Source organism: Antedon bifida, chromosome 3 (assembly GCF_963402885.1).
Source record: "Antedon bifida chromosome 3, ecAntBifi1.1, whole genome shotgun sequence".
Taxonomy (NCBI): Eukaryota; Metazoa; Echinodermata; class Crinoidea; order Comatulida; family Antedonidae; genus Antedon; species Antedon bifida.
This window is the reverse complement of record NC_136228.1, coordinates 14,349,610-14,365,016: the sequence shown is the minus strand read 5'-3', so window position 1 is coordinate 14,365,016 and position 15,407 is coordinate 14,349,610. Positions and strand designations below refer to the sequence as shown.

Genomic DNA, 15,407 nt, shown 5'->3' with positions numbered 1-15,407 from the left:
AGAAATGACAAGATATAGTGTGGTGTGTGTTTATGTTTTTTTTTTTTTATGGGGCTGCGGTGCAGACAACTGCTTTACTTGTAAATCGTGCAGCGGCTAACGCGATGGGTATTCTGCCACACGATTTACACGCAGTGCTGTTATGCTTTTTTGCTGTGCACTTTTTGCACTCCAGTGCATAATATTGAAAAAATAAAGAGCGCACATGTTACTCATTTGAGCACGTCTGATTGACTACATCCTTGAACTTATTTTATAAAGCGCATTAATTATCGCCATCAGATATAAATTTTTACACACAAACACAACCAATCTGTGGCTATGATTCATGTTTTTTAATGTGTCCTACTAAACACCACCAGATACCTACCAGAGCAACAAATCCTACCACCAGAGAGCAGCCACCTGTTTGGAATTGTTTATTAATGGTATATTACAAATTTCAATGGTTAATTCTTTCAGAAACTGATAAAATTGAAGTTAAAAATAAATTTCTCAGCGCTGCAATTTCCTAGAATCGAATGCGTTAATCCGTGTCTATTGTGTATTCTATTCAACGGTCAACTGTGCCGCAACCGATGCATTTATTTGGTCAAATACATTCTTTTGTGTGCACTAACATTTATTATTTATCTTATTCCAGACCAACAGCGAATCATCGCCACTAACAGGCTGGGTAAAATCTTGATAAAAACTACTTTAAATAAAAAATTTAAATCATTAAAACAAGATGACATCGAAGATAGAAAATGATATTTCAGGTTAAAAGTGATGTAAAATAATAATGGAAAGAAGCGATCAATATTGGTGTTATTACTTAAGGAATTATATTGTAATTGTGAATTATATATTTAAAAATAAGTAACTTATTTGTTAGTCAACTGCTCTCACAGCATTTATTTGGTCAAATAAAATCAGAAATTCTTTTCTGTACACTATAACATTTAATAATAAATAAAACTATACAATATTCACACACTTTTTTTGTTCTTTTTTTTTAATGAAACCATAGAATTGACTAGTACGGTCATTTCAGTAAATCCGACACGCCTTCTGTCAGTGATGGTATTCTGTTTAATAAAGCACGTGTCTTTTTGATCATCTAAAATTGTACCCAAAGTATTTATTTCATACACAATCCAAATGTTATCATTTTCGATTTTCATGTAATTATCATTTAAAATTCGTTTACGCAGTCTGGAGAAAATGTACAAAAACATCTTTAAAAAATTGGTACAAAAATACAAAAGAAAATAATGCACAGAATTAATGAAGGCTATTTTTCAAAACAAGGGTTGGATGCGAAGACGAACATGACTTCCAAAAAATTTTGATTTACTAAAGCAAAGAATCTTTAGAGAAAATCCTGATTTTGTTAAAATACGCTATTTTGCCGCCGAAAGCAAACACATGGTTGCCGTTTGATTGGAAGAAAAATTCTAGCGAGTGCATTAACAATATATTAAAATTAGCAACTGACTGGAAAACATTAAAAGTAGCCGACCTGATTGACAAGATAAAGGATCGTGAAACCAACAAGCCATTTTATCCCTTTTGTATGATAAACTTCCACGTTTACTTTTATACCAATTTTTGAAGATGTCGTACATTTTTCTCCAGATGGAACTCTCGACTAAAAATTACAATTAACACAATCATTTTTAATTCATTTTGTTATTAACATGACGATCATAATTATTATTATTGCTGATTCTATGTGATATAAAATACATGGTAATACTTTCTGTTCTTGCCACATCCTTCTATGATTCTACTCTTTTTTTAAAAGTACGAAAGCCTAACGAATTTTAAAATGATAATCAACTTTGGCCGGAAGAATATTTATTAAACAGAATACCATCACTGATAGAAGGGTGTGTCGGATTACTGGAATGGAAATTCTATGGTTTCATTAAAAAGGGACCAACAAAATATCAACCAAGGAATATAGGTGCATTAAATTTTATTCATTTTTAAATGTTATAGTGTACAAAAAGAATTTCTGATTTTATTTGACCAAATAAATGCTGTGAGAGCAGTTGACTGAGTAACAAAAGCGTTAATTATTTTGAAAAGTTATAGTGATTTATTTGACCTAATAAATGCATCGGTAGCGCCTCACAGTTGACCGCTGAATACAATACACAATAGACACTGATAAACGCGTTAGTTTCGTTATTGTTATGAAGATCGAACGCATTCGATTCTGGTGGCTGCTCTCTGGTGGTAGGATTTGTTGCTCTGGTAGGTATCTGGTGGTGTTTAGTAGGACCCATCTTTAATTGCAACTTTCAATAACAGTACACAATATTGATTTGTATGGCCTACCTAAGACTCCAATATGTATAAAATATTTCCAAGTTTTAGCAAATTCAGTTCAATAATCTATGTCTGGTATCTTTGGAGATTTAGACTAAATTACTACCATGTGGGTTTCTCCCTTCTAATGTTACCTATATCTACCCACCAATCAGCAGTCAGAGACTGGACTGTTCCATAAAAAGAGTAGCACATTTCGCTACAATATTTAAAATCCATTCACTTCTACTTCTTAAAATACAAATGTTCACAAGACAAACATACACAAGTTTTATTACAATTATTTGGAAATGAAGTTATTTGTAAGTTGTCATGAGAAAAAAATCATGACTTTTTTTCCGAAACCGACAGGATTTAAACATACTGTTGGACCCTGGGATTGGTAGCATCTTGGCCCCCAAGCTACAACTACTCCACTCCAAAAGTATAGTTTGTATTCACCACAGCAATCAATTTAAAGAACTGAAGCTGTGACATTTTGTATGAGTATCTACCTCTTCTACTTCTTTTTTTCTTAGACTGTCAAGGCTGAAAACCTATGGCGTACAAAATCATTAAAGAAATTTTTTTTAAAAAGAGGTAATTCATCAATAAAGGCAAGAGTGTTACTGTCACAAAAGTCAAATAATATTGATCCAGTGGTTGTGCCTTGTAAGTATTTGAAATGGCAGGACAATGTTAAGTAGCAAATCAAATCTAAATTTATGATGAAATTAATAAAATGTGTAAAACTAATAAATACATTAATAATTCATAAAGTATGTTTATTGTTTTTGGGCGCAAATGTATTTACAAAGAATCTAATCTGTTTTTTCTATTAAAATCTTTATTTTATATTTTATTTGTTACAGTGCCTCCAGGTATGTTATACTCAAGACTTTTGACTTCCTGAGGTCATTAAAAAAAAAAGATTTTTGTCAAAAAATACAGCTAGACCTAAACAAGCCTAGGCTAAGTATATATATCTCTACGGGTGAAATTAATTATAACTAGATTTAATTTGTCAATATGACGAATTATAGGTTATGTGCATTGATTTTTAAGATAATTGATTTTTAAAAGATATATTGATTGATTGATTTTGTCAGAATCTTTAATTATTTATAATATATGAAAGATAGGATCTTGGTACTGTAAATACACTAACCAGTATCACTGCATATCGAGCCATATACACTTTAATAAAACAATCTGATCAAAGATCCCTTTTATTATGTCATAAACCACCCTTGTTACATATTAATAAAGACATAAGTTACTTTTTCTCTAGATTTCATTATAAATCATACATATAATCTATACACTAAGAAATAAAATTGAACAAACAATACGGATATAACAAAAAACAAGGCCATATAAATGGCTGCAGTCGCGTGCTCAAGTTAGTGTTTACCGTCCGACCGACATAGTGAGCTGTAGAGTCACGTTGCACGCGAACTAAAAATATTATTTCGTTTCAAAAGGTGAGACTCGATCTCGGTACCTCAAATGCTATAGAGGCGATCACAGACCACTGAGCCATTTACACATCCGACTAAAATTTGAAGAAAGATTTTACTATGCAGTAATCACTTTGTTGCAGATAGATGATTACATACAGCAATAAATCATAATTTTTTACTATGATGACATCTTTATATTTTTTAAATGATGCAACTTTAATATATGAACATTTTAAAGAAGAAGGTTAATGTTAAGTTTGTTATTTCGGTCCAAGAAAATGTCATAGTTTGTTTGATTGTCAACATTTTTTTCATTTAATATGCAATTAATGATGATGTAATAAACTTTTTTCCCCTTAGTTTCATAATTTATATCTAATAATACATTAATTTAAAAATTTAGCATATTTTCACCATTTTGTTAACTCACTTCTGATGTGCTTGTAACGCGGTTTCAAGTTGAAAAGTGAATAAAATATGATGAAATTGCTAAAAAGAAAGAGAGAGACAACAGGCAAAAATACTGTGCTACAACGTTTAACATGCAAAAATCTGCGCACTCATGGCAATTTTTTAAATGCTTTTATTGCCTGAAACGTACTCTAATTTCACTGAAAATCAATTTTGAAAATTTTAAGTGTACGTATGCATACGTATATGCGCTATTCATAATTGTATTGCCATATGATGAAATATGACCTGAGTACCAAATTTTGTTTAATTATAATACATGCTTGAAGATATGATTACAAACGTGATTTCGTTAAATCGCGAGTAGACTGCGAAATTTTTGATTGCACACCATGAAAAGATAATCCCATCGATTCCTGGCAATAAGGAATATACTCTGAAAAATTGAGGTAGCTAGATTAAATTGATCTCAAGATAATTGACGGAAAAAATAATGCTAAGGAAAGAATAAATAAATAAATATTCTGACAAAATCCATAAGGTTATATGTAGATATTGTTATATGCATGATAATGTATATAACCTAACGGGCAATGCTGCAACCCTTCATAGTTCATGATGGGAGGTTTAAGACCATGTGAGGCCTTGAACATCAAAATTGTTATTTTTGGTGGTCAAGTTATATTTTGTACATTATATGTAAAAACTAATTCCTAACCTAACTGTCTCCCCAAGTTAATTTTTATTTGTTGAAATGTTTTTCTATCCAATGATAAGTGTTTTAATAATATATAATTAGGTTTTTGAAAAGTGAGAGGCATGCGAGGTATGACAACAGATTATGCAAGGCATCGATTTACCATTCTTATTTCCCATGTGGGAAGCAGCCAACAAAAATCAAATGTATATATAATCAATAATATAAGATATTGTCACACACTTCCTTTGCTTTTCCAAGTCAATACAGTCAGTAAGCGTAATATTCTGGACAACTTACTAACACTATACCACAGTACACAGCATAAGATCATGCACCCATTTAAAGATTATACATAATTATTCTGTATTATAGAGTTCGGTAAGGACCTATTGTTTTGCTAAATCATTTTCTAGATACACCTTTTAAGATCTTAAAATATCTTTATTTTGCAATGCCTGTGCTGATTGCTCGCTCCTTAAAATTGCTAAATTATTAGTCATCATTTGTCAGAGGCTAGCTTACTTTCATGGCACCTATGTCCTAGAGAGAAGTACAAGTGATATGCAGTTGAACTTCTCTGTGAAAACTCAAACAAAAGCTTTCATGTTTGTTCTTCCTATCTAAACCAGTGTACTTTCCATAAGAGAATACAAAACACTTTTTATTTACTTGTATCCGTCAAATAAATAAATAAAATACTGTAAAATGTGTTGGTCTCAGCCTAACCAGTTGTGAGCACCCTTTATAGGCAGATACTTTTCCTGGATCCTGTGGTGTCTGCTTTCCATACCCAAGGCTCAGTTGTACAATAATAATGTTTGGTTTATTTTTAGAGGAAATGAAGCCAACAGAAAGAAAAACTGATCAAGGTATGATTTAAAATAAGTAGTCTCTGATAAACAGTTTGAAAATTGTAGGCCTACCCTTACTCTTTATGAACTTAAGGATAATTAACTTAGTAATTATAAAGTATGTGGCTTGTTTAATGACAACGAATTAGTGGATTTTAAAACACAAGATAATTTATCAATACATGTTCTAAGTAAAAATTATCAGTATTGCACAATTTAAATTTATTTAAATCCAGTGAAAGTGTCATTTGATATTATTTAAAATACAATTCAAGTACAAATGACATTTACAATTGTAATGAAGAAAAAAACAAAATTTGGTACTGCATTCACAAAACACTTTAATACTAAATCGTTTATGTACATTGTTACCTTTATAAACAATTGAACATGTAATAAATGTTGTGTCATATTGTGCATCTTACCATACAAAATTGGGAATGTGTATAGCATCTATGTATGTATTATATTGTGAAATTCATTTGTTACAGGTGATATTGCAACATCAAGTTCAAATCAAGGTATGTTTTGTACATGGTAACAATGTATAACAAGAGCCAAGTCTTCATTTATAACCACTTATGTTCAAAAATTTGGATAACAGTGGTATAAACAACATCACTACAGTACCCTTCGGTATATGTATTGCTTTTTATCCATCTTCCTCCTACTACTCATTTAACTTCTTTTCACACACCCTCTTCATAACATGTATCGATATCAACTTGGCTGTCCTACTTTTAAAGCTCTCCATAATCTTGCTCCTCAATCTATCTCTCAATTACTTGCTAAGATCACATCTAATGGGCGCATGGCCACACGGCAGATCACTAACGGTGATCTCCTTATACCCAGACGGTACTTGGAACTTTTCAAACAGTCTTATAGCTTAAAAGCTCCAACTTTTTTAAATTCTCTTACTTTAGATATCCGACTTGCTTCATCTTACTCTACATTAAAAGTTTTGCTCAAGAACCATCTCTTCCTTTGCATCTCTGTGATGGCCAATTTTATTTATTGTTTTTATTGATTTACCATTTGATTCTAATTTTTTTTTTTTTATAAATTGTATTTTTTAAAATTTCATTTTTTTGTTGTTTGTTGATGTCAAATTGTATTTTTGTTGAAAGAAAAAAAATAAATAAATAAAAACAGTTAAATATGTGTGTCAGGCTCTGCTATTTCAGGCGCAAATTCCTTGGAGCTGGAGGAACTGACTTTTTACTATGCACTTATTAATTGCTGACTTCGAAGTATAATATAATGCTTGTGGCGGCGGATACTTTGCTTGGAAAGTTTACCGTATATAAGATTATAAATATGGTTATTGTCAGGATGATTAATGATAATACTACACTCTCTATAATATAGGATCATACAAGAATATGCTTAATTTATTCATTTCAAAAATACTACCTTAAAGAAAGAAAAGAAATATGTAATACAAAGCATAAAAAGCTAAAATGAATCTACAAATACTGTCGAAAAATAATAAATACTTTTCATTGTCATAAATTCCATGATTAATTTTTTTCCTTAAAATAGGACTTATTATATATTAATACATATTACTTTTGTTATTATTATTATTAATATTAGGAGTAAATTAATAATAGTGGGTAGTTTGTGTAGTGTATTTGTTTCAAGACTGATTATATGCAACTAGAGGGTGAGCTAAATAAATAATATCAGTATTAGCTCGCTTCGCTAGCTCCCCCTCTACGAAGTGTAGACGATGGTCCTCGGAATGATATAATGACCGGCTAAAAAGGTTTTAGAAGGAAGTTCTGGCCTGGACGTTTCCGGTCGGTTACCATTATTGAAATGCTTGATATTCGTAAAACTAAACCTACTACTAACCTGGTTCACAGTGTCTTAGACGATTAATAACATTTTGAAGTATAGTGTTTATTGTTTGGTAGAGCCCTTATAGGGTGGAGGTGGGAGGCGGAGTTAATTTGAAGAAGGTGCTTATTCGAGGGATATGTTTAATTTTTTAGTTTTAATAATATGACATGTAGAATCAAATAAAATCTACTAGTAGATATGAAAAGTGGTAAAAAAAAAAGTTTTGTTTTGCTAACTACTGTACCTTCACACCCTTGGTCCGAAAATAAACAAAAAAACTAAAATGGCTATCACCACCAACGGCCAAGTTGCAAGAAGTTGCAAGGTGATTGACTCACCGTGATCCCGGAAATTACTTCTACCGGGGTATGGTTGAAAATCTACCTATGAAATCAGAAATTTGGTTATAAAACCCTTTATAATTCATTCATTCATTCATCTTTTTATTTCGGAATACCATGATGATGATAATATATTCATAGCAAAAGAGAGAAAAAAAAAAATCTCAATCTAAGAGCTCATAGAACAAAAAATATATATATATATATATCTTCCTAAGATAGAAATATGGAATAATATCGTAATAGTGAGAACTAATGTTATCAAATGATGATGAGGTAAGTATCAAAAGCGGAGATTTGTCCCGAAGTTTTTCAATTATGCTCGCCTATGTCAGAATTAAGCATAATTTATATATAGATAATATTTTCCCTAACAATTAAAAGATAGATGTTGAAGAAAGTGCTATCTGATGATGACTATAGAATAACAAGAGACATGACTAAACATCTATTTTTTGTTTGAATAGAGTTATATGTTTTAAGTGTTATTTCACTTATGATTTTTGTTATATTGTTTTTTGATGAGACAAATAGTTCATAAAAATTGTATAATTTTATTCTTTAAAAAAAAAGCTATTCACCTCATCTCTGGCACACCAGTCTGTTATTTTCTGATCTAAAACTGTTAACTGTCCAAGACATCAATACTCTTCAACAATGCACTTTTGTATATGAATATGATGTCAATCATCTACTTCCTATTAAACTTTCTTGCAGCGTCACAAACAAAAATAATCTTACTTTTATAATGCATAAATGGTAACGATGAAATTAAAATGGCCCCTTCAAAAAAAATTGTCTTTCAAAATAAAACAACTTTTTTTTCAACAATAACTTCCAAATAGAAAAAAACTTTAAAGTGTTATTTTGGTTTTTGTGCTTCCTTGTATTTGGGTGCTTGTTTGTCCTGTTTTATTTTTGTTCTGCGGCATGTTAAATTAATTAGATTTTTTTAAACTGGTTTTTGCCGTCACAAGTTTAATTGAGACCTTCCAATTTATTACTTCCAGGGTTTTCCCCCTCTTTATTATTTATATTTACCATAGAGGTATTATACCTCTCTATGCATTTATCACCTTTATTTTATTTACTTTGAAAAAAAATATATATATGTATTATGTTGAATTTGAATATTGTTTTTATTAATGAACTTCAGTATTAATTGATAATTCAATAATAAGTATTTAAGTAATAATATTTCTATAAAAGTTTAAATATAAGAAAGAAAAGAGATTATGGAGTGGTGCTTTTCAGAGATCTTACAATGTAAAATATTGTAAGTTACTGTCAAATTTAGGCAATCTTGTCAAGGTCATATGCCTGACCTATATATTGAATGATTTCACAATTTCTTTGTAAGAAAATAGTAGAGGGGAGACATAAAAACAAATTTAATATTTATCACAAACTGGTTTTTATCAGAATTGTTGGAAACAATTTTAATCACTGTCAAATTATTGTCCTGTAATTTTATTTTCAGATTCTAAATCTTACATCAATTTTCGAAACCTAAAACGTGATCTCAGCAACTACTATGACGTTGCCTCTGAGCAATACTTTTGGTTACGATTACTTCTATTTGATCTCCTAAGTGTGGGCGAAATTGAAAATCCAATTCTCATTGGAAACGACTTACTTAATTCACTCACTGGCAAAGGTTTAATCTCACCAACCAATGTTAACTTGCTGTTAGACATTACAAAACTGTCACAAATCAAGGAAGCTGAAAAACTTGTAATACAGTATATGAAAGACAACAAGGTTCAAGACAGGTCTGATACAAATTTGTCATCTTACAGAAAGCGGTTGTTTAAAACGATATTAAACATTGGCCCAGATACATTCAGAAAAGTTACTGCTTACTATGAATTGACAAAATATAACTTACCAAATGTATGGGATGCAGTCCTCAGGCTTGAAATTGATAAAAAATTAGCAGACGATCCAGTCAAAATACAGAGGTTTGCTGACCTTCTAAACCAAAAAGCGAAAGACATACTACTGGACAATGGTATGTATTTATTTATTGCATTAGTTGTATAAGTTACTTGTATATGTAAATATTGTTTTTTTTGGTTGTGTTTTTAATGTTAATGAGTAAACAACATGTTTGTAAAAAGAATGTTTTATTGAATATGCAATATGTTTTGTAAATTTGACATGTTAAAAGTAAACAATACTTGACTTTACAGAAAATAATGTAGATGCCTAAAAATATTGATGTGTATAAACAAATAAATTAAGAAACTATTGGGCAGATAGTAAAATCCTAAAAAAGGTACTGTGTATAGGCCAAAGATTAATATATAAATAATATTAAAGGGGATGTAAAAAAATACAGAAAATAACGAAAAAATAGAAAATGTATAGAGATTCAGCAATTACTGTTTATGAAACATTGAATGAATGAATAAAGGTGGTGGTTAACCACAAAAGATTTTTTTTTAAAGTTGTAATGCTATTGAATCATTGATTTAAATAATATTTTACATGAAGGTAATTTTATTTTTAATATGAAATAATAATTTTTTTTTAATAATTTTATTATATTTCTGCTAATTTATAGGCAATAGTGAGAAAGACAAGAATGAGTCTGCATCATCAGGTGACCAATTGGAACCAGGTGAAGATAAATCTAATAAAATGGTTATTATGGAGAAACACATAAGTAAGGAAGATGTTTATATGATTATTGTGATGATCTGATCAGCATGATTTTAATATTGATTATAAATATACTACTGAATTTATTGCATTATACTTGGTACTTGCTTCTCTTCAACTCTGTTGGTTTGGGTTTTGAGACAACTGTAACCTTTGTTAGTCAGTAATATATGTATAAAGTTTTGACACTTTAATTATTTATTATAACCTAATTCATAACTCGCTTATAGCCTTTTTAAAACATTGTTAACCCATGGCTTGTCTCGGCTATCTTTATAACTGTCCTAGGAGGAAAGTTCTTATCCATTAATACCCTCATTTGATCATTATCAAACTTAATTTAACATCTATTCGATAAAGTTTATGCCAGCATGTATTATTTAAATCATATGCCTTCGTTGCCGATTGGATACATGATTCACTTACTAAAAGTAGCGTGTCTTCCCATAATTTTAGGTATATAAAAATTGAGTCACCAAATTCTAGCATTATGATCCAAGCGGTTTTGCTGCGGACTAGCAACCCGGGTACTATACACAATGTCCAAAGATGTGTAAATTATAAATCCTTTTATGTTGTTGGAAATTTACAACTTGCTTGAGCAACCTTTCTATAAACTGTTGTTCATTCAAATGAAAACTGTAAGATACATAGTAAATGCTTCTCTCCTGTCCTATTCCAATCCATTGTTTTCTTACTTTGGTCTGTTAAAAAGTTACTGACAATATAAATCATCTTTGACAATTTTTTTAGTATTTATATTATTATAATTTTCACAAAAATCGGAGCACAAACCAAATACGTATTCCTCTTTAAAAAAAAACTACTTCCTTTAAACATAATAATCAGTTCACTGGTCATAAACTCTGGGATAACTTAACATTTCCCATCAAAAGTGCCTTATTAACGAAAAGTTTTTCAAGTTTAATGTGTAATCATTCTTTCACTTAATTCAGTATTTTATATTTGACTCTTTGGGTACTCTGAAATTGTATTAATTCTCTAGTTGGTTTCTGGTCCTATGTTGTCCTGCATTTATTTTTCTGTTCATGTTCTTCACAATTGTAATGAAGAAAATAACATATTTTGGTGTAATACACTGTAATAGTTTATGTACATTGTGTTCATGATAGTAATTGAACCTGTGATAGAGCACTTTCATACATAATCTGGATTTTTTATAGCATCTATTGAATGTATTTTTGTTACTTTTATGTGTTACACTTACACAGGTGATGTTGCAACAGCAAGTTCTAATCAAGGTATGTTATGTTTATTTTAGTATAAATTATATACAAGTTAATATTTAAGTAATGAACTACTGCAGTTCTTCAAAGAACTCACTGTTGTCATTCCACAACAAAATGTAAATAGGCATTCTATACTACAAACCTTATATTTTACTTACTTTTTTTGTTTAAATAATGCCATAAAATGTATTTTTGATCTCTTGCTCATAAATAAAAATCTCACTTACAAAATACATCAAAATGTAAATATACAAAACTGATGAAAAAAAAGAGAATTAAGGCATATCTCATTAATTGTGATCATTTTTAGGCAGTAGTGAGGATGAACATGGCGGCACACCATACCAATGCCAACCCGATACATTTAATAGAATGGTTATGGAAAAAAACATAAGTAAGGGAAAAGGAAGATTTTTATATTATTGTTTTAGGATGTTAACAAAGATGTTAATAGATAATAAATGAAGATATTACGTTAAAAGATGTAGCATAATATTATAACCACAAATGATATGTGTGTGTTGTTACATAATACTGTATTATTTTTATATTCATACTAATTATTTGTTATCATTAAATAGAATAATAAATTATAATTTTGATAATTGAAATATGCTACTGAAAATAATAGATAATATTTTATACTTTTGAACTATTTAGATTTCTCGAGCAATGACTTTAAACAGTTGATTGGAGACTTTGCGGAATGGTTTGATAAACGTGGACAGGCTAACAGACTGCAAAATCTATTCTTTAAAATAGTGGATGATGATAAAGTATTGGATACGTTTACCAATACAATTGAACTGTTACATTTTTTAATTAAACGTGACATATTGAGCCAACAGCGTCTTTCTGTCTTGTACGACGCAATTAAAGTAACTGAAGATTGCGACAAGGAGAATGGAGTAAATACTCCATGCTTTGAGTCATCTATTACAGAAAAGCTTCCTGCCTTCAAGAATTTCAGGAAGTGTAAGGTAGTATCATTATCACAAGATGCAATAAAGAATTTTAAAGGTGGGATCCAATAATTAGATTTCTAACATTGTTAAATGCTTAAAGTAAAATTTACGAATTGAATACTTAGATAATAATTTGTCTTGTTTTAGGGTTAGAACCTTTTTTCAGTGGTTAGAGAATTTCTAAAGAGGTCATTAATATTCATGAGCTTCTTGGCATTTCCTGTTTGGTATCTGACACCTCTGCTCCCAATGCCATTAAAATTTCCACCATATTACAAGTAAAAGACTGTAGACATTAAACACACATCATCATTGAGTCACTTTAAGTCACTACTCAAAACTCACCTTTTCTGATTTTTTCTACAGCGCCATGAGCAATGAATGTTGGAATGGCGCTATATAAATCGAACGATTGATTGATTGATAGACGTTTTATTTCCAGAGCCCACCTTTAAAATCGGAAAATCCTCGATGCGCGTTTAAAAAATCAACATGTAGCTCTACAAGCTCTGAGTGTTTCCTTTTTTTTAGATATTTTTATCTGTAGTCTAACCATAGTTACCAACCTGAGAGATTTTAATTTTTGGGGGTTAAAAATTGAACTGATCCACCAACCAATGGCAAGAAAATTCAACACAGCTTTTATAAACGCACACAACATTATGTCTCTGTGTCATGTCAGTGCAATGCAGGATTTTACATTTAGTAATCACGATCGTGAATAACGCATGCTGGCTATTGGCCCATTATTCGTCACGGCGTGCGACCGCGGAAAAATTAATTGCAATTTTTCCCTGATATTACGTATTTTTGTTGATATGTGTGATGTTATAATATTAATACTCGCATAATGTTCTATACTTTTAATACCAATTAATTTGAATGCATTTTCTTCTCAAATTGTGATAAAAAATGATCACACATATACTTGTGAGACAAATGTGTGGTCACGCATGCGTTTGTTCAAAATCCGTGTTTCATTAAAAAAATCACTTTAAGATGCGGGACCGTCCCGCACAATGCGAGACGGTTGGTAACTATGTCTAACTATTTAAAAGTTTACATATATTTTATTCTCAACGCATTATTGGTGCTCAGAAAATGAATTTAATGAAATTTTGCTTTTAGAACAGTGGGTTTCCTCGTTTTGCGACTCCCGAATGGACATCCCAAATGAGTAAAATAAAAATAAAATAAGAAACAATGATTTGTATTTGTTGAATATGGTGAATATTTCCATTGAAAACCTGATTCTTATTCAACTTGACTCTTGTTCAGTAGGATAATCAATCTTTCAACTCATGAAAATATTCTCCCCATTCAACTCATAAACATTGATTATTTGTATACCATAAATAATGGTATGAACCTACTATGTATTTCAGAATCAAAACACTAATTAATGTCCATGGTTTGCATGTTACATTTTTTTTTCATATTACATTTATTCCAATATTTTCTAGGCCTAGCTCCCGTCAACATTTTCTGTCTGGTCAATTATTATAAATATCACAATATTTTAACCAGTTTATTTACCCACCATATTCAATATTGTACAATAGATAGCATCTGATGATCATGTAGATATGGTTGGTGTATATAGAGATTCATCCTCTTCTTTTTGCTGCATTTGTCTTTTATTAAATACTGCAATGCAGGTTGTACGCTATAGTCTTCTTTAGCGATATATGTATATGTATTTGTACCTCAGTGTAATTATTGTAATACCGCAATAGTCTATCTGTAATGTTAGCTTGTCATACCTCATTACTATTATACCTACTAGTGAGTAGATCAACATTGAAAAGTAACTGGTTTAAATGCAGTTTATTTATTTGTTGACCTTTCACCTTTGAATCAGTGACACAAAAAATGTTGCAGTCAAGTTTAAAAACAAACAGAAAATATGAAATTAAATAATAAAAAAGGAAAAATAAATGGGAAGTACCCATAAGTAAAAGATGTTAAAATTAAAGCTAATCAGAAGACAAATGACTTAAGTAACTTTATTAAAATAACAAAAAAGATTTTAAGTAATTTTATTATAATAACAATACTGGAATATTTACAAGCAGCAATACAAGCAATCATTGGGATTTGTTTATTTTAATTATTTTCATTTTACATAAAGCATAGAGATATTAAAACTATATATAATAGTTCACTATAATATCTCTATACATAAAGCATAGAGATATTAAAACTATATATAATAGTTCACTATAATATCTCTATACATACAGTAAAGCATAGAGATATTAAAACTATATATAATAGTTCACTATAATATCTCTATACATAAAGCATAGAGATATTAAAACTATATATAAATAGTTCACCATAATATCTCTATACCTAAAGCATAGAGATATTAAAACTATATATATTAGTTCACTATAATATCTCTATACATAAAGCATAGAGATATTATAACTATATATAATAGTTCACTATAATATCTCTATACCTAAAGCATAGAGATATTAAAACTATATATATTAGTTCCCTATAATATCTCTATACATAAAGCATAGAGATATTAAAACTATATATAATAGTTCACTATAATATCTCTATACATAAAGCATAGAGATATTATAACTATATATAATAGTT

At 29.9% G+C, this 15,407-nt stretch overlaps 1 protein-coding gene across 1 annotated transcript; it reads left to right on the top strand.

Annotated features, from left to right (window-relative positions):
- The first annotated feature begins 2,609 nt into the window (after nt 1–2,609).
- On the top strand, nt 2,610–13,082 carry LOC144837112 (uncharacterized). The gene is made up of 10 exons (XM_078692116.1): nt 2,610–2,621; nt 2,838–2,970; nt 3,171–3,179; nt 5,706–5,741; nt 6,215–6,244; nt 9,393–9,923; nt 10,479–10,580; nt 11,809–11,838; nt 12,137–12,220; nt 12,487–13,082. The coding sequence occupies exons 1-10, from the start codon at nt 2,610–2,612 to the stop codon at nt 12,858–12,860; spliced, it is 1,341 nt and encodes a 446-aa protein (XP_078548242.1). The 3' UTR covers nt 12,861–13,082.
- The last annotated feature ends 2,325 nt before the right edge of the window (nt 13,083–15,407 follow it).

Coding starts and splice junctions, on each gene's coding strand:
- LOC144837112 (XM_078692116.1), top strand. Junction 11,839..12,136: donor AACAGCAAGTTCTAATCAAG/GTATGTTATGTT, acceptor GATCATTTTTAG/GCAGTAGTGAGGATGAACAT. Junction 12,221..12,486: donor GGTTATGGAAAAAAACATAA/GTAAGGGAAAAG, acceptor TGAACTATTTAG/ATTTCTCGAGCAATGACTTT.